We start from the raw sequence: 22,831 nt of genomic DNA, 5'->3' as shown, positions 1-22,831 counted from the left end.
TGCGGAAGTCTCTACCTTGGATTGGTCTGGAGCCACTGTGCAGGCACCAGCTTCTGAGGGTGTATTCAGGTCTACGGACTTGCATATTAAACCGACACCTCCTTCTTCATTTAGGCCTAAATCTCAAACCATGCCTAAGAAATTGACGCCCAGGCCGCATGCTCAGGCCTCTATGCCTAAAAAACAAATGATAAGAATGGTTGAAGATCTTATAACTCAAATCAGGGAAAGCCAACCTCCTCCTTCTAAGAGACCTAGGAATGAAGACCAGGATTCTGATTTTTCTGATTCTTTTGATGATCTGGATTTATCCTTATCTACTTATGAGGAGTCTGATGTTGAGGACACTATTCCGTCTGCTTCCCCTCCAGAGGATTTTTCTTTTGGTGAAACCTTACATACTCTAAGGGAGCATTTTGACTGGGAAAGTCAGGATTTTTCTGTTTCAAAAAAGAGGCTTAGGGATTTCTTACTCCTGCCTCAGCATAGGCCTTTACCTATACCTCCTGTATTAGACATGGTTGATGATGCCTTTTCGGAATCTAGTTTGGCCCCTGATTCTTTGCATCCTTCTTCCAGAAAACCTGATAGATATTACAGGGTTCCTGATTCACACAAGTTCCTTTTTAAAAATCCTGTTGCGGATCCAGAGACCATTTCACAGGGACCCAAGGGCATTAAGGCTTCTACTGCTAAAAATCCAACCCCTTCTGATAGAGACTCCAGGGCGCTGGATAGATGGGGTAAGAAGGTTTACACTTCTGCAACCTTGGCCATTAGGGCTTTAAACTGCCAGTTTCATATGTTAAAGTATCAACAACATGTTACTGGATTGCTTAAACAGAAAATAATGTTGATTCCTGACTCTGCTGAAAATAAAGAATTACAGGATTTAATGCATTCTGCTGAACAGGTTGGAAAACATACTTTGCGATGTGGATTTGATTCACTAGAGGCCTCTTGCAGGGCTGCTGTTACTGGGTCTGTGCTCAGAAGGCATGCTTGGCTTAAGGAGCAATTCTTGCCTGATTATGTTAAAGCTAAAACTGTTGGATGCTCCCTTAAATCAGGACTGCCTGTTTGGCAGCAAGGCTGAGGAAGTTCTTAAAAAGATGGAAGATAAAGCTAAATCTATGCAAACTGTTAAAGATTTCTTACAAGTTCAGCCTCCTAGATTTAGTAGGCACTGACCCTCTAAGAATTGGTCCTTTCCAGCTCCTGCCATGTCTTCTCAGGCCAAACCCAGACACAGCAGAAACCCCAGGTTTCAGTCCCAGGGGACATACAAGACTAAGCAGTGGGGGGTTTCTGCCCCCAAATCTGGGAGTAGTAAGACTCCCCCTATGGAAAACTGTCTCAATTACTTGCTTTTAAAACTTCTAAGCACTTCCCAACTGAATGCTCCTTTAGGCAGAAAGATGGGTCTGCAGGCCAAAAAATTAATTACCCGGAACAAATGGGTTTTAAATATAGTGTCCCAAGGTTACAGATTTCACTTCAACATGTTACCAACACCAAGCGGGTGGCCAGATCTACCCCAGATCAGGGGGCAGAGGCCCAAAATTAAGTACTCTCTCTCTTAAGCATGATGGCCATTCACTTGGTACCTGAAGAGGAAAAGGGGCAAGGTTTCTATTCGAGACTTTTCCTGGTACCCAGAAAAGACAATTCATGGCGTCCTATCCTGGACCTGTCTACTCTAAACACCTTTTTGGTGATTCCAAAATTCAAAATGCTGACTCTTCACCATCAGCTTTCTATGCTAGGCAAAGATGCATGGTTGAAAACACAAAGCATACCTGCACATCCTTATCAGGGAGTCTTGCAGAAGATACCTTCGCTTCAAAGCAGGCTACATGCACCAGCAGTTCTCTGCACTGCCCTTTGGCTTATCTACTGCGCCCAGGGTATTCACAAAGTGCCTAGCTCCCGTCATTGCATTTTGCAGGCAAAGAAGTATTCAAATATGCCCATACCTGGACAATTGTCTAATTCAGGCAGAAAGCCAGGACATACATTTGAATCATCTGGCCTTTGCTCAAAGGGTACTGACTTGTCTGGGGTACACCATAAACGAAAAGAAATCACACCTGGTACCCTGTCAACAAATTATATTCCTAGGAAGCAAGCTTGAATACAAGTTCCCAGATGGCTTTCCTCACGCCAGAGGAACAAATTCATTTGACAACCTACTTCAAACAAGTGGCCACAAAAACCCAGTTATCTGCAAGGCAAATACTGCAAGCCTTTGGGGTTCATGATCTCCTGCATTCTTCTAATTCCATGTGCAAGACTGCATATGAGGAAACTACAATGGTATCTCAAAAGCCTATGGTGTCAACATTCACAGGATCTAGAAGCAATGATTCCTATCATACCTTTCCTATGCCTTGAGTTCCTTTGGTGGGCAGAGGCCTGCCACCAAAACAGGGGACTACCATTCACACTACCCCCTGCCGCACAAACCTTAACAGATGCATCAGACTATGCATCGGGGGCTCACCTGGCAGGGAAGTGCATTCAGGGCAAATAGAACCCAAGTCAAATGCACCTGCACATAAATCAAAAGGAAATGTTAGCTGTACAGAATGCTCTGACAGCTTTCAAGTTCCACATTCTTCCAGGACAGCTAATGGTAAAGACGGACTCACCACTGTCGTACATAAACAAGCAGGGGGATACACATTCTTACCCCCTCTGCAGAGTAGCCATGACATTGTGGAATACAGCCTTGAGCTACCAAGTGAATCTACAAGCTCTATTCCTGCCAGGAAAACTAAATACACTGGCAGACAGACCAAGCAGAAACCTCAAAGACCCACACGAGTGGAAATTGGAACCAAGGATTTTCAGCATGTTGACGAGCAAATGGGGGAGCCCAGATATAGACCTGTTTGCCTCCCCCCAGAACCATCAATTGGACAAATTTTGCACAAGGATTCCCCACAAGCTAGTTCGGAAAGTGGATGCTGTATCCCTCAGCTGGAAAAACCTATCAATATATGCCTTTCCTCCTCTGCCCCTACTCTCCAAGGTACTACTAAAGATCAAACAGGACAAGCCAAGGATGATTTTAATTGCACCGGACTGGCCATGCCAACACTGGTGTACCCCCTCTTGCGCAGTGTCACACTTGGCCTCATGGCACCTGCCTCAAACTCCTTCTCTGTTGTCTCAGCAGGAGAACCAGGTCCTGCACCCTCAGCTGCAAACCCAGAACCTAGCAGCCTGGCTAATTACTTAATCTCTCCTTTACCATCCCTCAGTAAATCAGTGATGGATATTATTTTAGATGCAAGGAGGCCTAGTACTAGAAAATCTTATGCTGTAAAAATGGAAAAGATTTTGTGCCTGAAACCAATCTCAAGGGATGAGCGCATCAGTGCCCAATTTACATCAGATTCTACAATACTTGACTGAGATTATTTTTATTTATTTATTTATTTATTTTATTTTACATTTGTTGACCGGGCTAGTCCAGCTGGATAATTTCCATTTTCAGTGGAGGCCCGGGGAGAAAAGCTCCACAATTGAAAACAAGGTTAAACATTTAAGCAACAATGCATACATTTTAGTCTAGTAAAGAATACAGCTAAAAAAAAAAAAACAGATGAAAAACAAATAGTCCTAACTATATATTAAGAAAGGCTGCATAAACATAATTGTTGAAGAAATTGTTGGTACTTTTTTTTTTTTGGAACAGTACAGTAATTAAGTAATTTGTGATAGCAGAGAAAGATTGGGATATTTAAATAGGGAAATATGACTGAAGAAAGGAAAAGTCATTTAGTCTGGATTGGTACAGGAGCAGAGCCAGAAGTTGTTCAGATGTAATAGAAGTTGTTTTTTAAAAAGGTGAAAGGAGTCTAGTGAGGTAATGTGTGAGGGGAGGTTATTCCATATTTTCCCTACGGAGTTTGAAAATAGTTACCTGCTGAATTTGTAATTCTAGTTGTGTTGACTTGTAGCTTTTCGGCAGATCTCAGCTGTTTCAAGTTATTGTAGGGGGTAAGGAGGTTACTGAGAGCGGGTGTTTTTGTTGGTTGATATAGAATGTTATGTGTAATTAAAAGTTGTTGATAGATAAGCTTGTTAGGTAGTTCTAACCAGTGTAAGTGTTTTAAGTTCTGACAGTGGTGAGTTCTGTACTGGAATGCTGTGGCAAAACGGGCTATATTATGATATGATGTAGTTAGTTTTTTCAGGTTACTTTTAGAGAGATTGGTGTAAATAGAGGAAGCATACAGTAGGGTGGAGATAAGATGTGATTGAGCTAAGGTGGTCCGTGCTTCTGGTGAAAGGAAGGGTTTGATTCTGTACAGTGAACCTATCTTTTTATTTACTGCTTTTATAGTGTTATTGATGTGACAATCATAGTTAAGATTATTATCAATAGTAACACCAAGCAGTTTGGTAGTAGAGTCTGGGGAGATAAGAGAATTGTCACCTGCAGTAATAGTAAAATTTAGTTGAGAAGATTTGTGGGTAGGTGAGAATAGTAATAGTTTTGTTTTCTTGGAGTTGAGGAGGAGACATCTTTTTGAGAACCACTGTTCTATGGTTGAAAAGGTGGATTGTGTGAGTGACTGAAGTTCAGATTGGGTGGAAGCTGTGCAAATGATGGTAGAATCATCTGCATATTGGATGCAGGTAGTGTTTTGGATAGATGATTGAAGATCATTAATAAAGATAGAGAATAAGAGTGGACCTAATATTGATCCTTGAGGTACTCCTAAGGAGATAGGTAGTAGAGCAGATAGAGAAATTTTCCAGAGTACTGCTTGTTGTCGGTTTTCAAGGTAGGATGAGAACCAGGTTAAGGAGGAAAAATCCAAGGCAAGTGATTTTAGTATGTGTAGAAGAAGTTTATGGTTGACCATGTCGAAGGCTTTTGACAGGTCAAGGAAAAGAGAAGCAGTTAGTTTGTTATTATTACGGTTACAGTTTATGGTATTAGTAAAAGAAAGTAGTGCAGTGGTAGTACTATGTGAGGGTCTAAATTCATGTTGAGTGTTTGCTAGTAGGTTATTTTGAAGGAGATGGTTAAGTAGTTGTTTGTGTATACATTTTTCCATGATTTTACCTAGTGGAGATAATAGTGCTATTGGGCGAAAGTTAGAAAGGTCAGTGGATTTGCCTCCTTTATGTAAGGGTATGATGTGTGATATCTTCCAGATTGCTGGAAAATCACTTTCTTTTATGGATCTGTTTATTAGGATAGAAACAGGGTAGGCTATAGCTTTTGCTGCGACTTGAAGGAATTCAGCAGGAAGCTTATCTGCTGAGGGTGTAGTGGGTTTAAGTTTTTGTAAGAGAGATTGTATGTAGGAGGTGGGTATGGGTTGAAGCTGAAGGGAAGGAAGGACTTTGTTAGTGTTACTTCAGATCAGTTGGGAAGCATCAGGGGATAAATGGCTTGCTAGTGTTTGTATGGAAGTAGTAAAGAAGCTATTGAAGTTATTGGCTATTAAAGAGGGATTATCAGGGTCTAGATTCTGAGGGTTGGGTGTTACTACTTTGCCTGGGATAAGGTGAGATGCTTCATAAGGGCTTGCCCTTTTCCTCCATCAAATTTCATGCCTCAGCCATTTCAGCTCATTATAGTACAGAGTCTCCCCTCTTCTGTCACCCACTGCTCAAGCAGTTCCTCAGAGGGGCCAATAATTTAAGGCCACCCAGGAGAGCTCCTACTCCAGCTTGGGACCTTAACTTTGTCTTGGAGAAACTCACTCTTTCTCTTTTTGAGCCAGCTGCTACTGCAGATTTAAAATTCCTTTCCTGGAAAACAGTTTTCAGTTTAGCAATCACTTCTGCAAGAAGGGTATCTGAATTACAGGCCCTTATGTCAGTGGAGCCTTTCATCATCTTTCATGCGGACAGGGTGTCCCTCAGAACTAATCCGTCCTTCATGCCCAATGTGGTATCCAGTGTGGCTCTTAATCAGTCCATTCATTTGTCTACCTTCTTTCCTAACCCACAGAACAAAGGGGAATGGATATTACACTCCGTAGATGTGCACAGACAACTTGGATCCTATTTGGACAGGACCAAACCTCAAAGGAAATCTAAACAACTGCTGGTGGCATTTGCTGAAGGGGCAGGGGAGAAAGCTATTTCAAAGCAAACTATTTCAAAATGGATAGGCCACTGCATTCATTTCTGATATAAGCACCATGGAAAACCTATCCCAGAGGCATCAGACCCCATTCAGCCAGGGCTGCATCTACCTCTACAGCCTTTCTCAGGGGCGTCCCTACTAGGGACATCCTAGAAGTTACTACCTGGAGTTCTGTACATACTTTCACCAAGCATTATCATTTGACAATTTTCTCTAAATCTAGAGCTGGTTTATCCACTGTAGTCTTGCAGGGCCTTATAGCTGGTCCTAATTATATTTAAATTCCTCCTTCCAACCTTAAGCTTTGGGAATCTACCCAAATGTAATGACTGCAACATTTTAACACGAAGAACATAGTACAGTTGTGCACACAACATAAATGTAGATGTCTGAGTGTATTCACTGTTGCAGTCCTGGTTACCCTCCCTCCAGCTCCCTTTCTTCTTTTGGCTATACTTCTACTCTCACTTACTATGTTCAAAAAGATTTTTGGTGTATTTGCTTTTTTGTTGGAGGTATATCCTTGTATTTATAGATTTATTTGCTTCCCATTAGGGGGGCACCTGACATCTGGGCCAAGAAAAACTGATATAATGGTGTCAGCTGCATGTTTTATACCCCTGACGACCTGACGTCATAGAGGAAGGGACAGCAACCGACGCAGAACCCAAGACTTTGTAAATCAGGCCAACTGAGGGCTACTGCAAGCAGATAACCCAAATGTACTGCAACAGTGAATACACTCGAACATCTACATTTATGGTAAGTGTACACAACTGTACTTTCTTCTTCATCCTCGTCCAGTAAGTTCCCTTCCTTATCAAAGGACAAAACAACCAAAAGGCCATTTCCAGTCTCTTCGGCTCAGGCAGAGCCTCCTATAAAATTGCCTAAAATTTCTCCAGCATCAACCTCCTCGGCTCCACTGCCTTCGGAACTGACTGAGGGTAATGATCATTGACAAGCCAAGTTCTTTGGAGCCGAAAGGAACTATGACTGGGAGGTCCATTGAACTTCTGCCGGTCTCCCCTACTTTGAGATCTCCTATCTTGGAGAGATCTCATTCACCAACCCCATCCTCCAGGTCTTCTAGGAGCACTTCTGATGATGGTGTGGAGAGGGTGGTGCGCAGACTGTTGAAGTCGCCGGCACTGGCAAAATTGTTTTTGGCTCCAAACCAACAGGTTTTGGAGCTGTCTTAAGACTTTTACATCCACTGTTCCTCCTCTGAGCCAACCTGGATCTTTGGAGCTGGAGTACCAAGTGCCACTTGCTGTAGACCCTACGGATGTTCTTCGTGTTTTACTGTTGCAGTCATCGCATTTGGGTTATCTGCCTGCAGGTAGCCCTCAGCCGGCCTGAATACTCAAGTCATGGGATTTCTGTGTTGGATGCTGTCGCTTCTTCCATGACGTCAGTTCGTCAGGGGTATAAAACATGCAGCCGATGCCATTACATCAGTCTTACTTGTTGTGCTATGCCCAAAGCAGATGCAGTTCGCAAGTGCCGGTCGGCTGCCTCCTGAAATTTTCGTTTTTCGAGTTTCAGACCTGAAGTTTTCTAAAAGATAAGTACCCTGTTGGGGATCCTTTTTTCTTTCTCTAATCGTTGTCAGAAAAAATTGTCTTGCCTGTGGAAAGCAAATACTTCACAGAGATTTTCATTCTTACTGCGTCACCTGTTTAGGCCCAGACCACGACATCCCTCGCTGTCGGTTTTGTGCCTTGTTCAACGCCCGAACTGTTCGTCGTCGGGCAATTTTTGTAGCTAAATTCTTTTGCTCTTGATCTCCATACTCTGAAATGGCTTTGATAAGCCATCTGACTACCGATCTTCCGAAAAAAACTTAAGGATAAAGACAGAGACCGCATAGGTCCAAAACTGCCAATGACGCTACCATTAATCTAGTTGCCAGTCTGCCGGTACTCAGTGAGGTACTTTTGCAGCCTGATACCCGCTTTTTCAGATTCGCAGGCCTCTACTGCAACCCATTCGGAGTCTGGTAATGTCACGAGATGCTTCTTTGACTATGGAACTTGCGGATGTCTCTACCTTGGATGGGTCCGGTGCCGCTATGCAGGCACTGGCTTCTGAGGATGTATTCAGGCCTTCCAATTTTCATATTAAACCGACTTTGTATCACACCAAAAATATCAAATTTCTCAGGCCTAAAATTCGCACTATGCCAAGGAAACCGATGACCAAAGTGGATTATCAGGCCCACATGCCACAAAAACAAATGCTTAGAATGGCTGAAGACCTCATTACTTCATTTAGGGGAAGTCAGCCTTCCCCCTCAAAAAGACCTAGAACTGATTTTCCTTCTGATTCTTCTGATCAGGAATCTAATAATTCTGATTACCAGGACATACCCTTATCCACCTATGAGGATTCTGATACAGAGGATTCCATTTCCTCTGCTTCCCCTCCAGAAAACTTTTCTTTTTGTGAAACCCTGCATACTCTTAGAGAGCATTTCCACTGGGAGAGCCAGGACTACTCTCAGTCCAAAAAGAGACTCAGGGAATTTTTAAACTTGCCTCAGCACAGGCCTCTAGCTATCCCTCCTGTTCTGGAAGTTGTAGATGATGTCTTCTTGAAATCCAGCCTTACCCCTGATACTTTGCCTCCAGCTCCCAGGAAACCTGGCCAGTACTATAGAGTACCCGACTCCCACAAATTCCTTTTTAAGAATCATACTGTGGATCCAGAGACCATTTCCCAGGGACCTAAAGGCATTAAGTTTACAACTGCCAAAAACCCTACCCCTTCAGACAGGGATTCTAGGGCTTTAGACAGATGGGGTAAGATGGTTATACACCTCTCCTACTCTTGCCATTAGGGCTTTAAATTGCCAGTTTCATATGCTGAAGTATCAACAGCATATTTTGGAGCTAATTAAATGAAAATGATGTTGATTCCTGACTGTGCAGAACACAGATTTACAAGTTAATGCATTCTGCTAACCAAGTTGGTAAACATACTTTGCATTGTGGGTTTGATGCCTTAGAAGCATTTTGCAGGGCTGCAGTCACTGGGTCTGTTAGAAGGCATGCTTGGCTTAAGGAACAAAACTTGCCAGATCATGTGAAAGCAAAATTACTAAATGCACTTTAAACCAAGTGCGTCTATCTGGCAATAAAGCAGAAGTCCTCAAAAGGATGGAGGAGAAAGCTAGCTAAATCTATGCAAGCTGTTAAAGATTTCGTACAAGTACAGCCACCTAGATTCAGTAGGCATTGGCCTTCAAAAAACTTGTCTTTTCCAGTCCCTTCCAGGCCTTCTCAGTCCAAGCCCAGGGGCAGCAGACTACCAAGACCTCAGTCTCAGGTTATGCACAGATCTAAGCAATGGAGTGCTCCCACTCCGAAAACAGGGAGTAGTAAGCCGCCATCCTGTGTTAAAATTGCACAATGACTTATCCTTAACTCTTCCCAGCCTTGCCCAAGTACTTGCACCTTTAGGAGGGAAACTTGCCCTACATTCCAAAAACTGGGAATACATTACCCAAGACAGGTGGGTCTTAAACATTGTTATCTAGGGTTACAGATTCCACTTCCACTCACTCCCAACCCTAAGATGATGGCCAGACCTCCTCCCCCCAAACCAGTGGGAAGAGGCCCAAAACAAGTACTTTCTCTTCAGTATCAAGGCTATTCACCCTGTCCCAGCAGAACAAAGGGGACAAGGCTTTTATTCCAGACTGTTTCTGGTTCTCAGGAAAGAAAGCTTTTGGCGTTCTATCCTGGATCTGTCTATTCTCAACACCTTTCTGGTGGTTCCAAAATTCAAAATGCTAACTCCAACAGCTGCTTCCTATGCTAGCCAAGGACTCCTGGCTAGCAACCCTAGACTTAAAAGAAGCTTACCTGCATATCCCCATAAGGGAATTTTGCAGGAAATACCTACGCTTCAGAGCAGGTTCTATGCACTATCAGTTCTCTGCACTTAACATTGGCTTATCTACTGCTCCCAGGATATTCACAAAGTGCCTAGCTCCAGCCATTGCATATTGCAGGCAGAGAAGAATTCAAATTTACCCATACCTGGATGATTGCCTGATTTGGGCAGACGGTCAGGACTTGCTACTACAGCACCTGGGATTTGTAAAAAGACTTCTAACTTCACTGGGGTACACCATCAACGAAACGAAATTACAGCTGGTACCCAGCCAACAGATTGTATTCCTGGGAGCAAGCTTGAACACAACTTCCCAGATGGCATTCCTCACTCCAGAGAAATTTATTTGACAAAATACTTCAATATACTGTCCACCAAAACCCGGCTATCTGCAATAAAAATACTGCAAGCCCTAGGGTTCATGGCCTCTTGCATTCTTCTAATTTCATGTGCAAGATTGCATATGAGGAAACTTCAATGGTTCCTAAAAAGTCTCGAGTCAACATTCTCAGGACCTGGAAACAATGATTCTTATCATTCCTTGCCTAAGGGCATAGTTCCTTTGGTAGGCAGAAGTCTGAAACCACAACAAGGAACTCCCTTTCACTCTACCCCCTGCTGGCCAAACCATAACAGACGCATCAGACTATGGATGGGGGGCCCACATGGCAGGGCAGTGCATTCAGGGCAAATGGAACCTAAAGCAAATGCACCTGCATAACAATCAAAAAGAAATGTTAGCTATACAGAATGCTCTGACAGCCTTCAAAGACCTTATTCTTCCAGGACAAATATTGGTAAAGACAGACAACACTACAGTTATGTGGTACACAAGCAGGGGGGAACCCATTCCTCCCCACTCTGCAGGTTAGCCATGGTTCTATGGAACACAGCCTTGATCAGCCAAGTGCACCTGCAAGCTCAATTCCTGCCAGGCAAAGTAAATTCACTGGCAGACGACTTGAGCAGAAATCTCATGGACCCCCACGAGTGAAACTGGAACCCAAAACATTCAAGCTTTTGAGGAACAGGTGCGGGACACCAGAGGTGAACCTTTTTGCTTCCCCTCAGAACTATCAATTGAGCAAATATTGCACCAGAACTCCCCACAGCCAAGCTTGGAAAGAGAATGATTTGTCCTTTACCTGGGAAAGCCTCTCAGTCTATACCTTTCCCCCTCTACCCCTCCTCTCGAAGGTTCTACTAAAGATCAAACAGGATAAGCCAAGGGCAATCCTGATCGTACCAGACTGGCCACGTTAGTACTAGTACCCTCTTTTGCGCAGTCTGACAGCCCTGCCGCCATGGCACCTGCCTCAGACTCCTTCCCTGCTGTACCAGCAGGCGGGGCAGATTCTGCACCCTCAGCTACAGACCCTGAATCTTGCAGCTTGGCTAATCCCTTGAACTCATCACCAGCAACCCTCAGTAAGCAGGTGCTGGATGTCTTTCTTGCGGCAGGAAGGCCTAGTACTAGAAAATCCTATTCGGAAAAGAGGAAAAAGATACTGTTCTTGGAGCCAGTCTCATGGAATGGACACAACTGTGCCCAGCTTACCACATATACTAGAGAACTTAACAGAAATGCTCCAAAAGGCCTATCCTTCTCTTCAATTAAGATTCATGCCTCTGCCATCTCATCTCATTATAAGACTGAGCCACCCCTCTTCTCTCATCCTGTGGTAAAACAGTTCCTGAGAGGAGCCAAAATTTAAGACCCCCCACCCCCCAGACCGCTCCCACTCCAGCCTGGGACCTTAACTTTGTATTGGAAAAGCTCACACTTCCGCCCTTTGAACCTGCTGCTACAGCAGAGTTAAATTTTTTCTCATGGAAAACAGCTTTACTTCTAGCCATCACTTCACTTCAGCAAGAAGAGTGTCTGAATTTCAGGCCCTTATGGCAGTGGGAACCCTTCATTATCTGCCATGCGATCAGGGTTTCCCACAGGACTAACCCATCTTTTATGCCCAAGGTGGTGTCTAGTTGGCTTTAAACCAGTCCATTAATTTGCCAACTTTTTTCCCTAATCCTCAGAATAAGGGGGAAAGGATCCTGCATTCCCTGGGCGTGCACAGGCAGCTTAGGTTTTATCTGGACAGGACTAAGCCTCTCAGAAAAATCTGACAAGCTGCTAGTCAACTTTGCTGCAGGGGCAGAGGGCAAGGCCATTTCAAAGCAAACCATTTCTAAATGGATAGCACACTGCATCCATTTCTGCTACAAACACTATGGGAAACCTACCCCACAGGGGATCAAAACACATTCCACCAGGGCTACATCTACCTCTACAGCATTTCTCAGGGGAGTCCTACAAGGGACAATCCTGGAAGCTGCAATCTGGAACTCTGTACACACTTTCACCAAGCATTACCACTTCCCTATCTTTTCTAAATCCAGAGCTGGATTTGCCACAGCAGTCTTACAGGGCCTGATTGCCAGCCCTAATGCTTCTTAACTACCTCCACCCATCCTCTGCTTTGGGAATCAACCCAAATGTGATGACTGCAACAGTGAAACACGAAGAACATAGTACAGTTGTGTACACTTACTGTAAATGTAGAGTGTATTCACTGTTGCAGTCCTGCTTACCCTCCCTCCAGCTCCCTGTCTTCTATTTACTTCCATCTGTCCTTTTTGTTTGGAATATCTTATATCATTGGTATTTGCTTTTTGCTAGGCGTGTTCCATACCATTTGATAGCCTCCTATTTTGGGGGCTCCTGACGTCTGGGGCAAGAAAACTGATGTAATGGTATCTGCTGCATGTTTTATACCCCTGACGACCTGACGTCATAGAAGAAGTGACAGCATCCGACACAGAAATCCCAAGACTCTGGTATTCAGGCCAGCTGAGGGCAACCTGCAGGCAGATAACCCAAATGTGATGACTGCAACAGTGAATACACTCGAACATTTGCATTTATGCTAAGTGTACACAACTGTACTTTCGGGGACCCCTTCTGGGTATTCCTGAACCGATCTCTGCTCCGACACTCTGTGCCATACATGGTGTCTAGGAGCCGTAGCTCTCCAGTCGGCCCCGAGGGAAACTGTCAGACCTGAGCTTCTTCAGTCAAGAGTCTACCCCTTGGTTCATAGGTTCTTCAGTCCAGAGTCTACCCCTTGGTGCTTCGGCTTGGTTGAGCTCCGTTCCTACATCAGCTTCGGAGCCGGTCTCCCTGGAGCCAGAAGTTTCCTCTGTTTCCTCTGAACTGGTGGGTTTGGCTTTCAAGCTGATGAGGAGTGTGCTGTCCCCTCCTACAGCTCTACACAGGGATACTGGCATTGTCTCCCCCTCCAAAGCTCCGGCTACTGTCTCGGCACCACCCCCTCCACCGGATAGCAGAGATTCAGAACCTCAGGAACACTCCTTGGGTGAACCCCACTTTTTCGAGGCCTTCCCAGAATACCCTTTTGAGGAGCCCCCTCAGAAGAGGACATGCAAGAAGAAGCATGTAAGCTCCCCTAATGAGTCTTTCAACTCAGACACTGACCTTGAAGAGTCAGAAGGGTCCCTGTGGTCGTCCTCTGAAGATGTCTCATTTGCAGATATCCTTGAGATCCTAAAAAAGAGAGGCAGCTGGAACACCATCACCCCTTCTGATGAGGAGTCGGTGTACCTGAAGGCCTTTGGATCTTAGTCTTCAGCAGTCTGGCTGTCTCCGCCGTTTGATGAGCTAATGGACTTAGTCGAAAGGTGTGGGAGTCTCCTGACACTGTGGGAACCAGTCACTCGGAGGCCAAACAAGTTTTTGTCAGCCCCAACGGGAAAAGATTTAAAGGTGTGCCTGTAGATGCTATGGTGGTAGCAGCAGCCACAAAGAAGGAACTTTCTGAGACATCCTCAACTGTTCATCCTCCGAGTAAAGATTTTTGAAAGATGGACAGATACGGGAAGCGTATGTTTTTGTCAGCGACTTTTACACTCGGATCATTGAACTACCTCACACTTTATAAGGCTACAAAAAGACCTCCTGAAAGAGCTACAAGATGCTCTTCAAGGTTCATTAGCTGTGGGGGTAACAAAGAAAGTCACCTCCCAGCTGTCCACCTTAAATTCCATCGTCAATTCCTCCATGATACTGATATATGCAGTGGATAGAGCGAGTAGGGCACCGGGTTCAGGAGTTTCCCTGAGGAGACACTCCTGTGCAATTTTGGGAACCTTTTAAGTCTACCTTTACTAACTCCCCTTTTGATGGTTCCTCACTGTTTGGACCTAAAGTTAGACACACTCGCCAGATGTGAGCAGGAAGGGAAGACTCTCTTTCTCTGCCGTTGGAGTACGTTTTTCCATACCTTCAAGACCTTACCCTAAAGGTCAGAAGAGTGGGAAATGTGGTTCAAAAGATCCCAGGGAGTTTTCCAAGATGCACAAGGTGAATCCTTCCCCAGGGGCAGAGGGGGAGGCAACAATAGCAGACATCCTAGAGGCAGATGTCCGCAAAACCAGGGTGACTGTGATTCCTTTAACGGACGTCCCTACCAGTGCTCCTGAAAGGAGGCGTGTCTGCTCTACTGTGGAGGCAGTCCGGGGACATTTGTCTTTGTACCCAGAAGCCTGACAAGATATCACAAAGGAAAAGTGGGTACAAAGTATAATATCCAGAGGCTATTCCATTTTCTTTTGCCATCCCCTCCCACTATCAGAACAATCCCGGATGTTCCACCCAATCTAAGGGAACAAGCAACTATAGAAATTCAAAGGTTGCTAGACAAGAGAGTCATCCAAAAAGTCACCATATACCAAATAGGATTCAGAACTTATTCAAGATCCTTTTTAGTGCCAAAAAGAACAGGGGGACTGGAGACCCATATTGCATCTCAGCAAACTGAACAAATCTGTCAAGAAGTCCAAGTTCTGAATGGTAACACTGCAGTCAGTACTTCCCTTCTTAGGGAAGGATGATTGGATGTGCTCAATACACCTCCAAGATGCGTACTACCACATAAAAATGGACAGAGCATCAAGGAGTTATTTACGCTTCCAGCTGGGAGCCAGTCATTATCAGTTCTGAGCTCTGCCCTTTGGTCTCACTACAGCCCCCAGAGTGTTAATCAAATGCATGGCAGTAGTAATGGCTCAGTTGAGACGTCTTGGATTCCAAGTGTTTCCATATCTGGATGACTGGCTCCTAACTGCCACCACCAAGCATCTACTTCAGCAAGCCAGGGACATGGCATTGGAAATTTGTGCTCAGCTAGGCATGTCAATTTGCAAAAATCTGCCGTGATGCCCTGTCAACATATTAACTTCATAGGTGCAGACCTAGACACAATTTCTATGGTGGCACGTCTTCCACCTGACAAAATTGCTGCCCTCAGACAGCAGATACTCCACCTTCTTCCCAAGGACAAGATAAAGGCAAAGGTAGTTCTGAAACTTTTAGGAACCATGGCTTCAACTATAACTCTAGTCCCTCTCGCCAGGATGCATATGAGAATCCTTCAATGACTCCTGTTTTCTTAGTGGTCACTACAAGAACTTCCTATGTCCCATCATCAGAATAATGGAGGCATGCAAGAGGGATCTACGGTGGTGGACTCAGTCTAATCATGTGACCATTGGGAGACCCTTTATTCCGCAATAACCTGTTGCTACAGTGACCACAGATGCGTCCCAGATAGGGTGGGAGGGGCATTATATAGTAAGAACAGTCCAAGGTATATGACAAGACCATGAGGCCCATTTGCACATCAATGTTCTAGAGATGAGAGCGGTGCCTCTGGCGTTGCAGGCACTCCATAACTCTCTTCCACTAGGAATGATTGCAGTCCATTCAGACAATATATTGGTGGTATGGTACATAAACAAGGAGGAACCATATCATACCCACTTTGTCGAGAGGCTCTGAGAATTTGACGATGGGCAGTATCTTCCCAACTACTTTCTAGTAGTAATGCACATCCCGGGGAAATCCAAAGTGATAGCTGGCAAGCTCAACAGGGCAGTATATTAATGCCTCACGAGTTGTCTCTAAACCAGAACATAGCGGAAGAGATTTTCTGGAGATGGGACCAGCCTTGTTGGTCTTTTTGCCACTCCCATGAGTACCAAATGCAGCAGCTACTTTGCCGTAATTCCTCCTCCGGGGGAGACACCAAGAGACACAGTTGTACATGATTGGCCCTTGGGACTTCTTTCCCCCATTTTCCCTCATACCCAAAGTCATCCAGAAAGCAAAATCCTTGGGAAGCAGGCTGATTCTCATTGCCCCATATTGGCCCCATCAGATTTGGTTTCCCTTCCTCAGGCCTCATCTACAGGAGAAGCAGAGTGGGTTCTGGACCCAGTTCCAGACCTTCTGACCCATATGTCAGGAACACTTCATCCTTCTCTCCACACCCTCAATTTGACAGCATGGCTGTTCCACTTCCAAACTTAGTCAGGCTTCAAGACTTCACTCCAGCAATCAGACACATTTTGATATCCTCTCATAAAGATTCTACTTGAAAACTATATACTAGTAAATGGAAGAGGTTTTCTTACTGCACACAAACCAGAAACATTGACCCCTTCTCTGCTCCAATTCACTCGATTTTATAATTTCTTACTGAACTTATTCCAACAAGGCTCGGCTGCAGCCACAATTAGAGTCCAACTGGCAGCAATCTCGGATTTCCACATGGACAAATTTTCTCCTAATCTAATGTCACACAGATTGTGTAAAGCATTCTTAAAAGGCACTTCTTTAATCAGACCTCTTTTAAAAGAACCAGTTCTCTTGGGATTTAAATTTTGTACAGTCTCATCTAACATTGCCTCCATTCGAGCCCTCCTCATCGTGTGACCTCAAATTTCTTTCTTGGAAGACTGTACTTCTGGTAGTGGAAACAGCTGCGAGAAGAGTCTGAGTTGCAAGCACTATCAATCAATCCATCATATTTGATTTTTTTTTTTTTTTAAGGCATAGGGTATCACTAAGAACTAATCCGTCATTTGTACCTATGTTCTCAATCCAGTGTAAATCTATCTATTGAACTACCAGTCTTTTTTTTCCCAGTCACAGCAACAATGCAGAGTATAAACACCAATTGGATGTACATAGACAACTCCGATCCTATCTGCACAGAACCAAAGATTTCAGAAAATCCAATTCTTCACCTCTTTCTCTGAAGCAAAAAAGGGCATGCCAGTTTCAAAGGTCACACTTTCAAATTGTATCACCTTTATGTACACCTCCAGTAATAAAACTTTGCCATTCAAAATTGTCACTCGAGCATTGGCAACATCCTCTGCTTTCTAGGCCAGAATGTCAATGGACAGTATTTGTGCTGCTGCTACATGGGCAAATACTCGTAAGTTTATTACTCATTACAAAGTTGATTTGACCTCCAGGGACAGGGCTTCATTTGGTTCCACTGTGTCAAAGGTGTACTTCCGTGAGCCACCCAGGGAAAAGGTGCTAGGGACACTGTCCCATCCAGTAAGAATGAAGGCAAGATAGGACAACATAAAGAAGTTATGTACTGACCATAATGTTACAGGTTTATTGTCCATCTTGCCCTTCATTCTTACGACCCTACCACCTTCCCCCATCCAAGGACTCCTAGAGGACCTGTTGGACACTTGTTTCCTCTGATAAATGAGCTCCTTTGACTCTGTCTGTCTTGGTATTATGATGGGGATTACCTACTCTGCCACGAGCCAAGTTAGAGACTTCGAGCTAGTGTATTCAGCCGAGTCAGAGCCAAGGATCGGCTCTGAACCCATCCAGTAAGAATGAAGGACGAGATGGACAACAAACATGGAACATTATGGTGAGTACATAACTTTTTTTCCCATGTTATTCAGAGCTGTGTTATCACTAGTCTGCTGTAGCTTGGGCAAGGATTTTAGTGCTCCAGTGTGTGACAATTTAGTATGGATTTGTGTGGAATGTGGTGTAATTGAGTGATGCTCACCGGATATGTTTGGGAGTGTGTGTCCTCTCATTTGGCTAGTTACTTGCATCTCTCACATATAAACATAGATGCGTTAAGTAAAAGATTATCTGTGATTATCAGGCAATTCTTACATTGCCTATGTATATGAAGTGCTGTATGGCTGATAAGAGGGCAGACTACCTGGCAGAACTTCCATTTCAGACCAAAGGTGCTAGGTGTGTAATGGAAGTGTAAGGGAATATAATAGTGTTTTGACTCCTGAATTAAAATATTAGCTGAAGGAAAATAGTAGCCATAAATTAGTTTCAGTTTAACCAGTAATAGCCATAAGAGTACGCCGTAAGTAGTCTAGTCAAACTTAGTTGTAAGGTCATTTTGGTGACAAGGGTGAATAAAAAAAGATTAAAGGTTTTAAGGTATTGATTTGAGGTAAAATAATAAACATAGATACAAATTAGGTTCAGGCACCAAAGCAAGATCTGTAGTAAATTTGGTCTAGACTGGTTATGAGATCTGCTTAGAAGTGCAGCGATGTGCTGCTTTACTGTTTGATTTGTGCAGCTTTAATTAGATGGAGTTCACTAACGTTCCTAAGAGCGACTTTGAAAATGGAAGTGTCTGCATCTGTCAGTTAATAGTTTTGTGCGATGCCTACCACTGTTAAACTCTGTCATGTCCTATGTAGTACGTGTTGAACAGAGTATTATTAATATGATTTTTGGGTAATAGAGTCTCAAATTTAGCCTTCCTACTATGGAGAGATATCCCTAGAAACCATACTGTATCAAACAAATCTGTGTTAAGGGTGTTTGTCTGTCTTGCATACATTTGGCAAAGTTGAGGTATGCTTGTAGAAATGTATGCTGAAAATTTGTTTAGACATTATATTAAGTCAACATATTTCTTGGTTTCCAGATATGGAGTCGTAACTGTAAGATTAAAAGCATAGACCTGACAGCATTAGAAAAACATGGCAAGGTCTATGAGGATGGTAAGTCTTCATTTGATTTGTACTATAACCATATAGAGTATATCTGTCATCTTTCAGAGCTGACCATTTTCTCTTGTTTAAGAGAAGAGTTAATGTTTTTGTATCACATGTTAATACACACACCCCTTTTTTTTCTGTTCCTTTATATTTCTTGTTTCCTGCTCTTATGCACCTTCAGACCATCTCTGGGTATTCAGTTGTATCAAAGACCTTGTTAGCTATTCTCTGCAATTACTGTGTCAAGTGCATGGAAATTCATTTTGGATAATGTTATCTGTAGGCTAAAAAAAAACAAAGCTTCTGCAGCTATTCCAAAGAATTTGCACATCTAGCTGAAGCCCAAGTCCCTTTTGTGGCAGTTATATTTTTTGCACGTTTTTAATCCATGCCTTTGAATGTTTTGTTTTTAAATAGTGTGTAGACTTTAATCAGGGATTGCACAATACCAGAGGGTCCTGAGGTATATGATCTCACTATAAAATAGTGTCCCCCTTAGATGCTCCTGCTTTTTACATAACTTCATGCAAGTTTAATATTTCTTAAATCCTGCACTACTACCAAATTCTTTCATCATGTACAGTAAGTAAACTTGCCTGTTAAGAAAGTTTCTTCCCTCAATGGCCATCTTTGGCTTCAGTTGAATGTACTGTTGTGTTTTATATTGGTGTTAAATGCCCATTTTTGCATGTGTATGTAACTTAATTCTCTTCCCACTGTTTTAGTTTCACTTTGTGGTGCGTGTCATTGCACATTGCAGTGTGAATCATTTTGCAGAGAACAGAAGGGAGTGGTTGCTGGGCCTATGGAAACATTTCACAAACTTAATATTTTTCATTTATGATTACTTGGATTTTAAGTACTAACTTAGTCAAGAGCAAGGACAATTGATATTTTGTGACATTCCAAAGATTTTAACTGATCTGCAGTAGACAAAAAATACTTATTATAATATCTGGAATAAGTATTTCTGCTTGGGACAACATTGAGCAGTGTTCTAAAATGATCTTTGTTGTTGAAAGACATCAAACGAGCAAATGCGGTTTAGGTTTCATCTGTGAAAAAGTGTGCTTTATTTCCTGTTTAAATCCATTACTGATGGTGTTTATTGTGAAAGAAGCTACTTCTGTATGCCCTTTCATCTGATCTATTCGTCATACCAGGAAACACTTAAAAATGTACCTCTTGTGTTGAGCTAGTCTGATGCAATGAAAGATAGGTTGTATGCTGCACTGTTGGCAGCTTGGGCAGTCGAAGTGCCAAAAGGCCATTTGAAGTGCAGAGTGGAGAAATACTAGTTAATGGCTGACTTGTCTTTTCCAAGGGAAGAGCGTAGGACTCCTCACCATTGTTTAGTGGGGGCAATGGTAAGCGACTAAAAACAGTGGTGGGGGTTTACCCTCTACAATTTATTGTGTGTTGTGTCTGTGCATATGGCGTACTCATGTTATAGGGAGCAGTGACTTGGAGCTGTGATGATGGTTTCTGTGACAAAGTAAAAACAAATGTCTGCCTAAGTACATGGTCTCACCCCACTGTTTGTAGATCTTTGTGAATCTGGTATCATGCATACCAGCCCTGATCTGCTACACATTGTGCCTTTACCTCTCATTTCCAGCATTAACCATCATTTGCTGTGTAAGTATTCTTGAGCCAACTACTTTATAAATTCAAAAAGTTATCCAGATAGTCAAAACAATACATCATAGGTCACTTTAACCTCATCTCAAGACTGTGTATTTACTGTATGCAGAGATGCTGAGCAGCTGTCCGTTTACTTCCTGATTCTGTTACTTGGTACCACATGATGCAATTATGGAGACTATTTATAGTGGTTGGGGGGTGCTGTCTAATCTGCAACAGATTTCGCCGGTAAAGTGACACAGAATGCAGCACAGTCAAACAGTCAATAAGACAGTACATCAATAAATAACTAAATGCAGTTACATTTCAGCAAAAGGGGGTGGAAGGATAACAGAATGGTTAAGGTATTTACCTTGCAGACACAAGGTGCAGGGTTTAATTCTCACATGGGATACTTGGCTAGACTTAAAATGGCCCACAATGGCAAATAGCTGAGTACTAATCTATGAACCTATAAGATAACTAAAGCAAAACGGAACAGAATAAAAATCCAGGAAGGGTGTATAGTATTTGAACTACAGTATAATAATGGAGATGCGACAGTATTATAATTAGTTGTCTGCTATGGGACAATCTCATTTAGGAAGAAAAGTAGGGATATGTGAATCACATCCATGTTTAGCCATACAGGAAAGTGCAATTGTTTGTGTTTTATGTTTGCCTGCTTAGTGCTGCAGTGAAAACTGTTTGAATAATCTGTGCATCTGTGAAAATGAAAATGTGATAATGCTGCTGCTTATGAAGATGGTGATGATGGCCATGATGGTTTTAATGATGATGGTGTCATAAGGATGGCATTGCAGATAAAGATGATGAATATGTTGATGTTATTGAAGCTACCATAAAGAAGGTAGTGAATATATGATGAAAATATCTTCTCCTTCATGATCATTACCATTCTCTCTTCAATTTCATTGCATCATCTTTATTTTCATCATCTTTGTCATTTTATTTGCCTCTACAACTTCATTGCATTTTCATAGTATATTCATTATTATTGATACCATTACTGTCAGTCTTCATCTTCATTTTTATATCATTCATCATTGCATCATCACATACTCATATGGATTATCATTGCCACCATCATCATGTCTTCTTCATCCTCATCCTTGTTGCGTTTTTGGCATCATCACACCTTCAGTCATCATTCTCCTCTTCATTATCAGTGCATCTGCATTGCATCTTTTCCATATTATCAGCAGGCTCATCATTGCATCATCTTAATCATTAGGATCTTCAACACATCATCATCATTTACATCTTTGGAAATGCACATATTTTTTCAACAGTTTTCTTTCTAGCTTTAATCCATTCAGTGTATAACACTAATGCACTGTACTGTGGGACTGTTATTGAGGCGATTCCTATGCCCCTACCTTTCTTCCTAAAAACTATCATCCCATAGTAGAAAACTAATTATGTACAGAATTATGATCAGGTCTGTGACCATAACTACTTGTGTGTTTGAGATAGGGATGCCTAGAAATTTGCTTGAGAGATGAGTTCCAAGATGGCTGCATAGTGAGCAACACTTTAATTTCAACCCTCCCATAATGGAAACTGAAAAAAAGGACCATTGAAACTATTATTTGGGTAAAATTCAGTCTTTGGCTAGGAATTGCACTACATGGATGCCAGCAAAGGAAGAAATATGGAGAACCTGAAAGATTAGCCAGAAAAGGTGAATATAAAACTCTGGCTGGAAAGCAACCTGCAGCTTTTCAGCAAAAAGTTTGCAGTATTGAAGATAATTGACTCCAATAATTGTCTTGGTTATTAGTGTCTTTACAAGGGGATGCTATATTTGTCAGCATGGGAGGACATGGTTAGCAAACCATGTTGCTTTGTAAACGATTGTCTATACCTGTCTCCCCTAGGCTTCTAAATATTGCCTAAAACTTTATCCACCTGCTTGGAGCCTATTTTAGGCAGTGCCAAATTAACAAGCCTACCAACATATTAGCAAATAAAACCCAAAGAAACCTAAAGGTCTTACTGCTCAATGCTAGGAGCCTAAGCAAGAAACTCCACACCCTATAGACTCTCCTCACTCTGGAGAATGTAGACATCTGTGCCATCACCAAGACATTGTTTAAATCTGCAGAAAGTTCTCCGGCAGTGCAAGGCTTCAGTTACTGCCATACATTTAGACCATCAGCTGCCCAGACAGGTACAAAAGGTGGAAGAGTCTTAATCTGTATTAGCAATGATCATAGCTCTAATTTGGTAAAACATGATGATGCCCTGGAATTAATCCTTGTATAATATATCCTAGCAAGCTGCAAATCA

General features: G+C 42.8%; 1 protein-coding gene across 1 annotated transcript in view; it reads left to right on the top strand.

The window, feature by feature from the left end:
• Positions 1-22,831, top strand: part of APEH (acylaminoacyl-peptide hydrolase) — a 2,062,145-nt gene that overhangs the window by 378,201 nt on the left and 1,661,113 nt on the right. The window contains exon 5 of the mRNA XM_044078262.1: positions 18,823-18,898. Coding sequence (XP_043934197.1) covers positions 18,823-18,898 — 76 coding nt within the window. The remainder of the gene's footprint in view (positions 1-18,822; positions 18,899-22,831) is intronic.

The sequence above is a fragment of the Protopterus annectens genome, chromosome 7.part0 (genome assembly GCF_019279795.1).
Source record: "Protopterus annectens isolate FY-2018-M chromosome 7.part0, PAN1.0, whole genome shotgun sequence".
NCBI classification, from domain to species: Eukaryota; Metazoa; Chordata; order Ceratodontiformes; family Protopteridae; genus Protopterus; species Protopterus annectens.
Note: the sequence above shows the minus strand (reverse complement) of the source record. Positions and strands in the feature narration are given on the sequence as shown.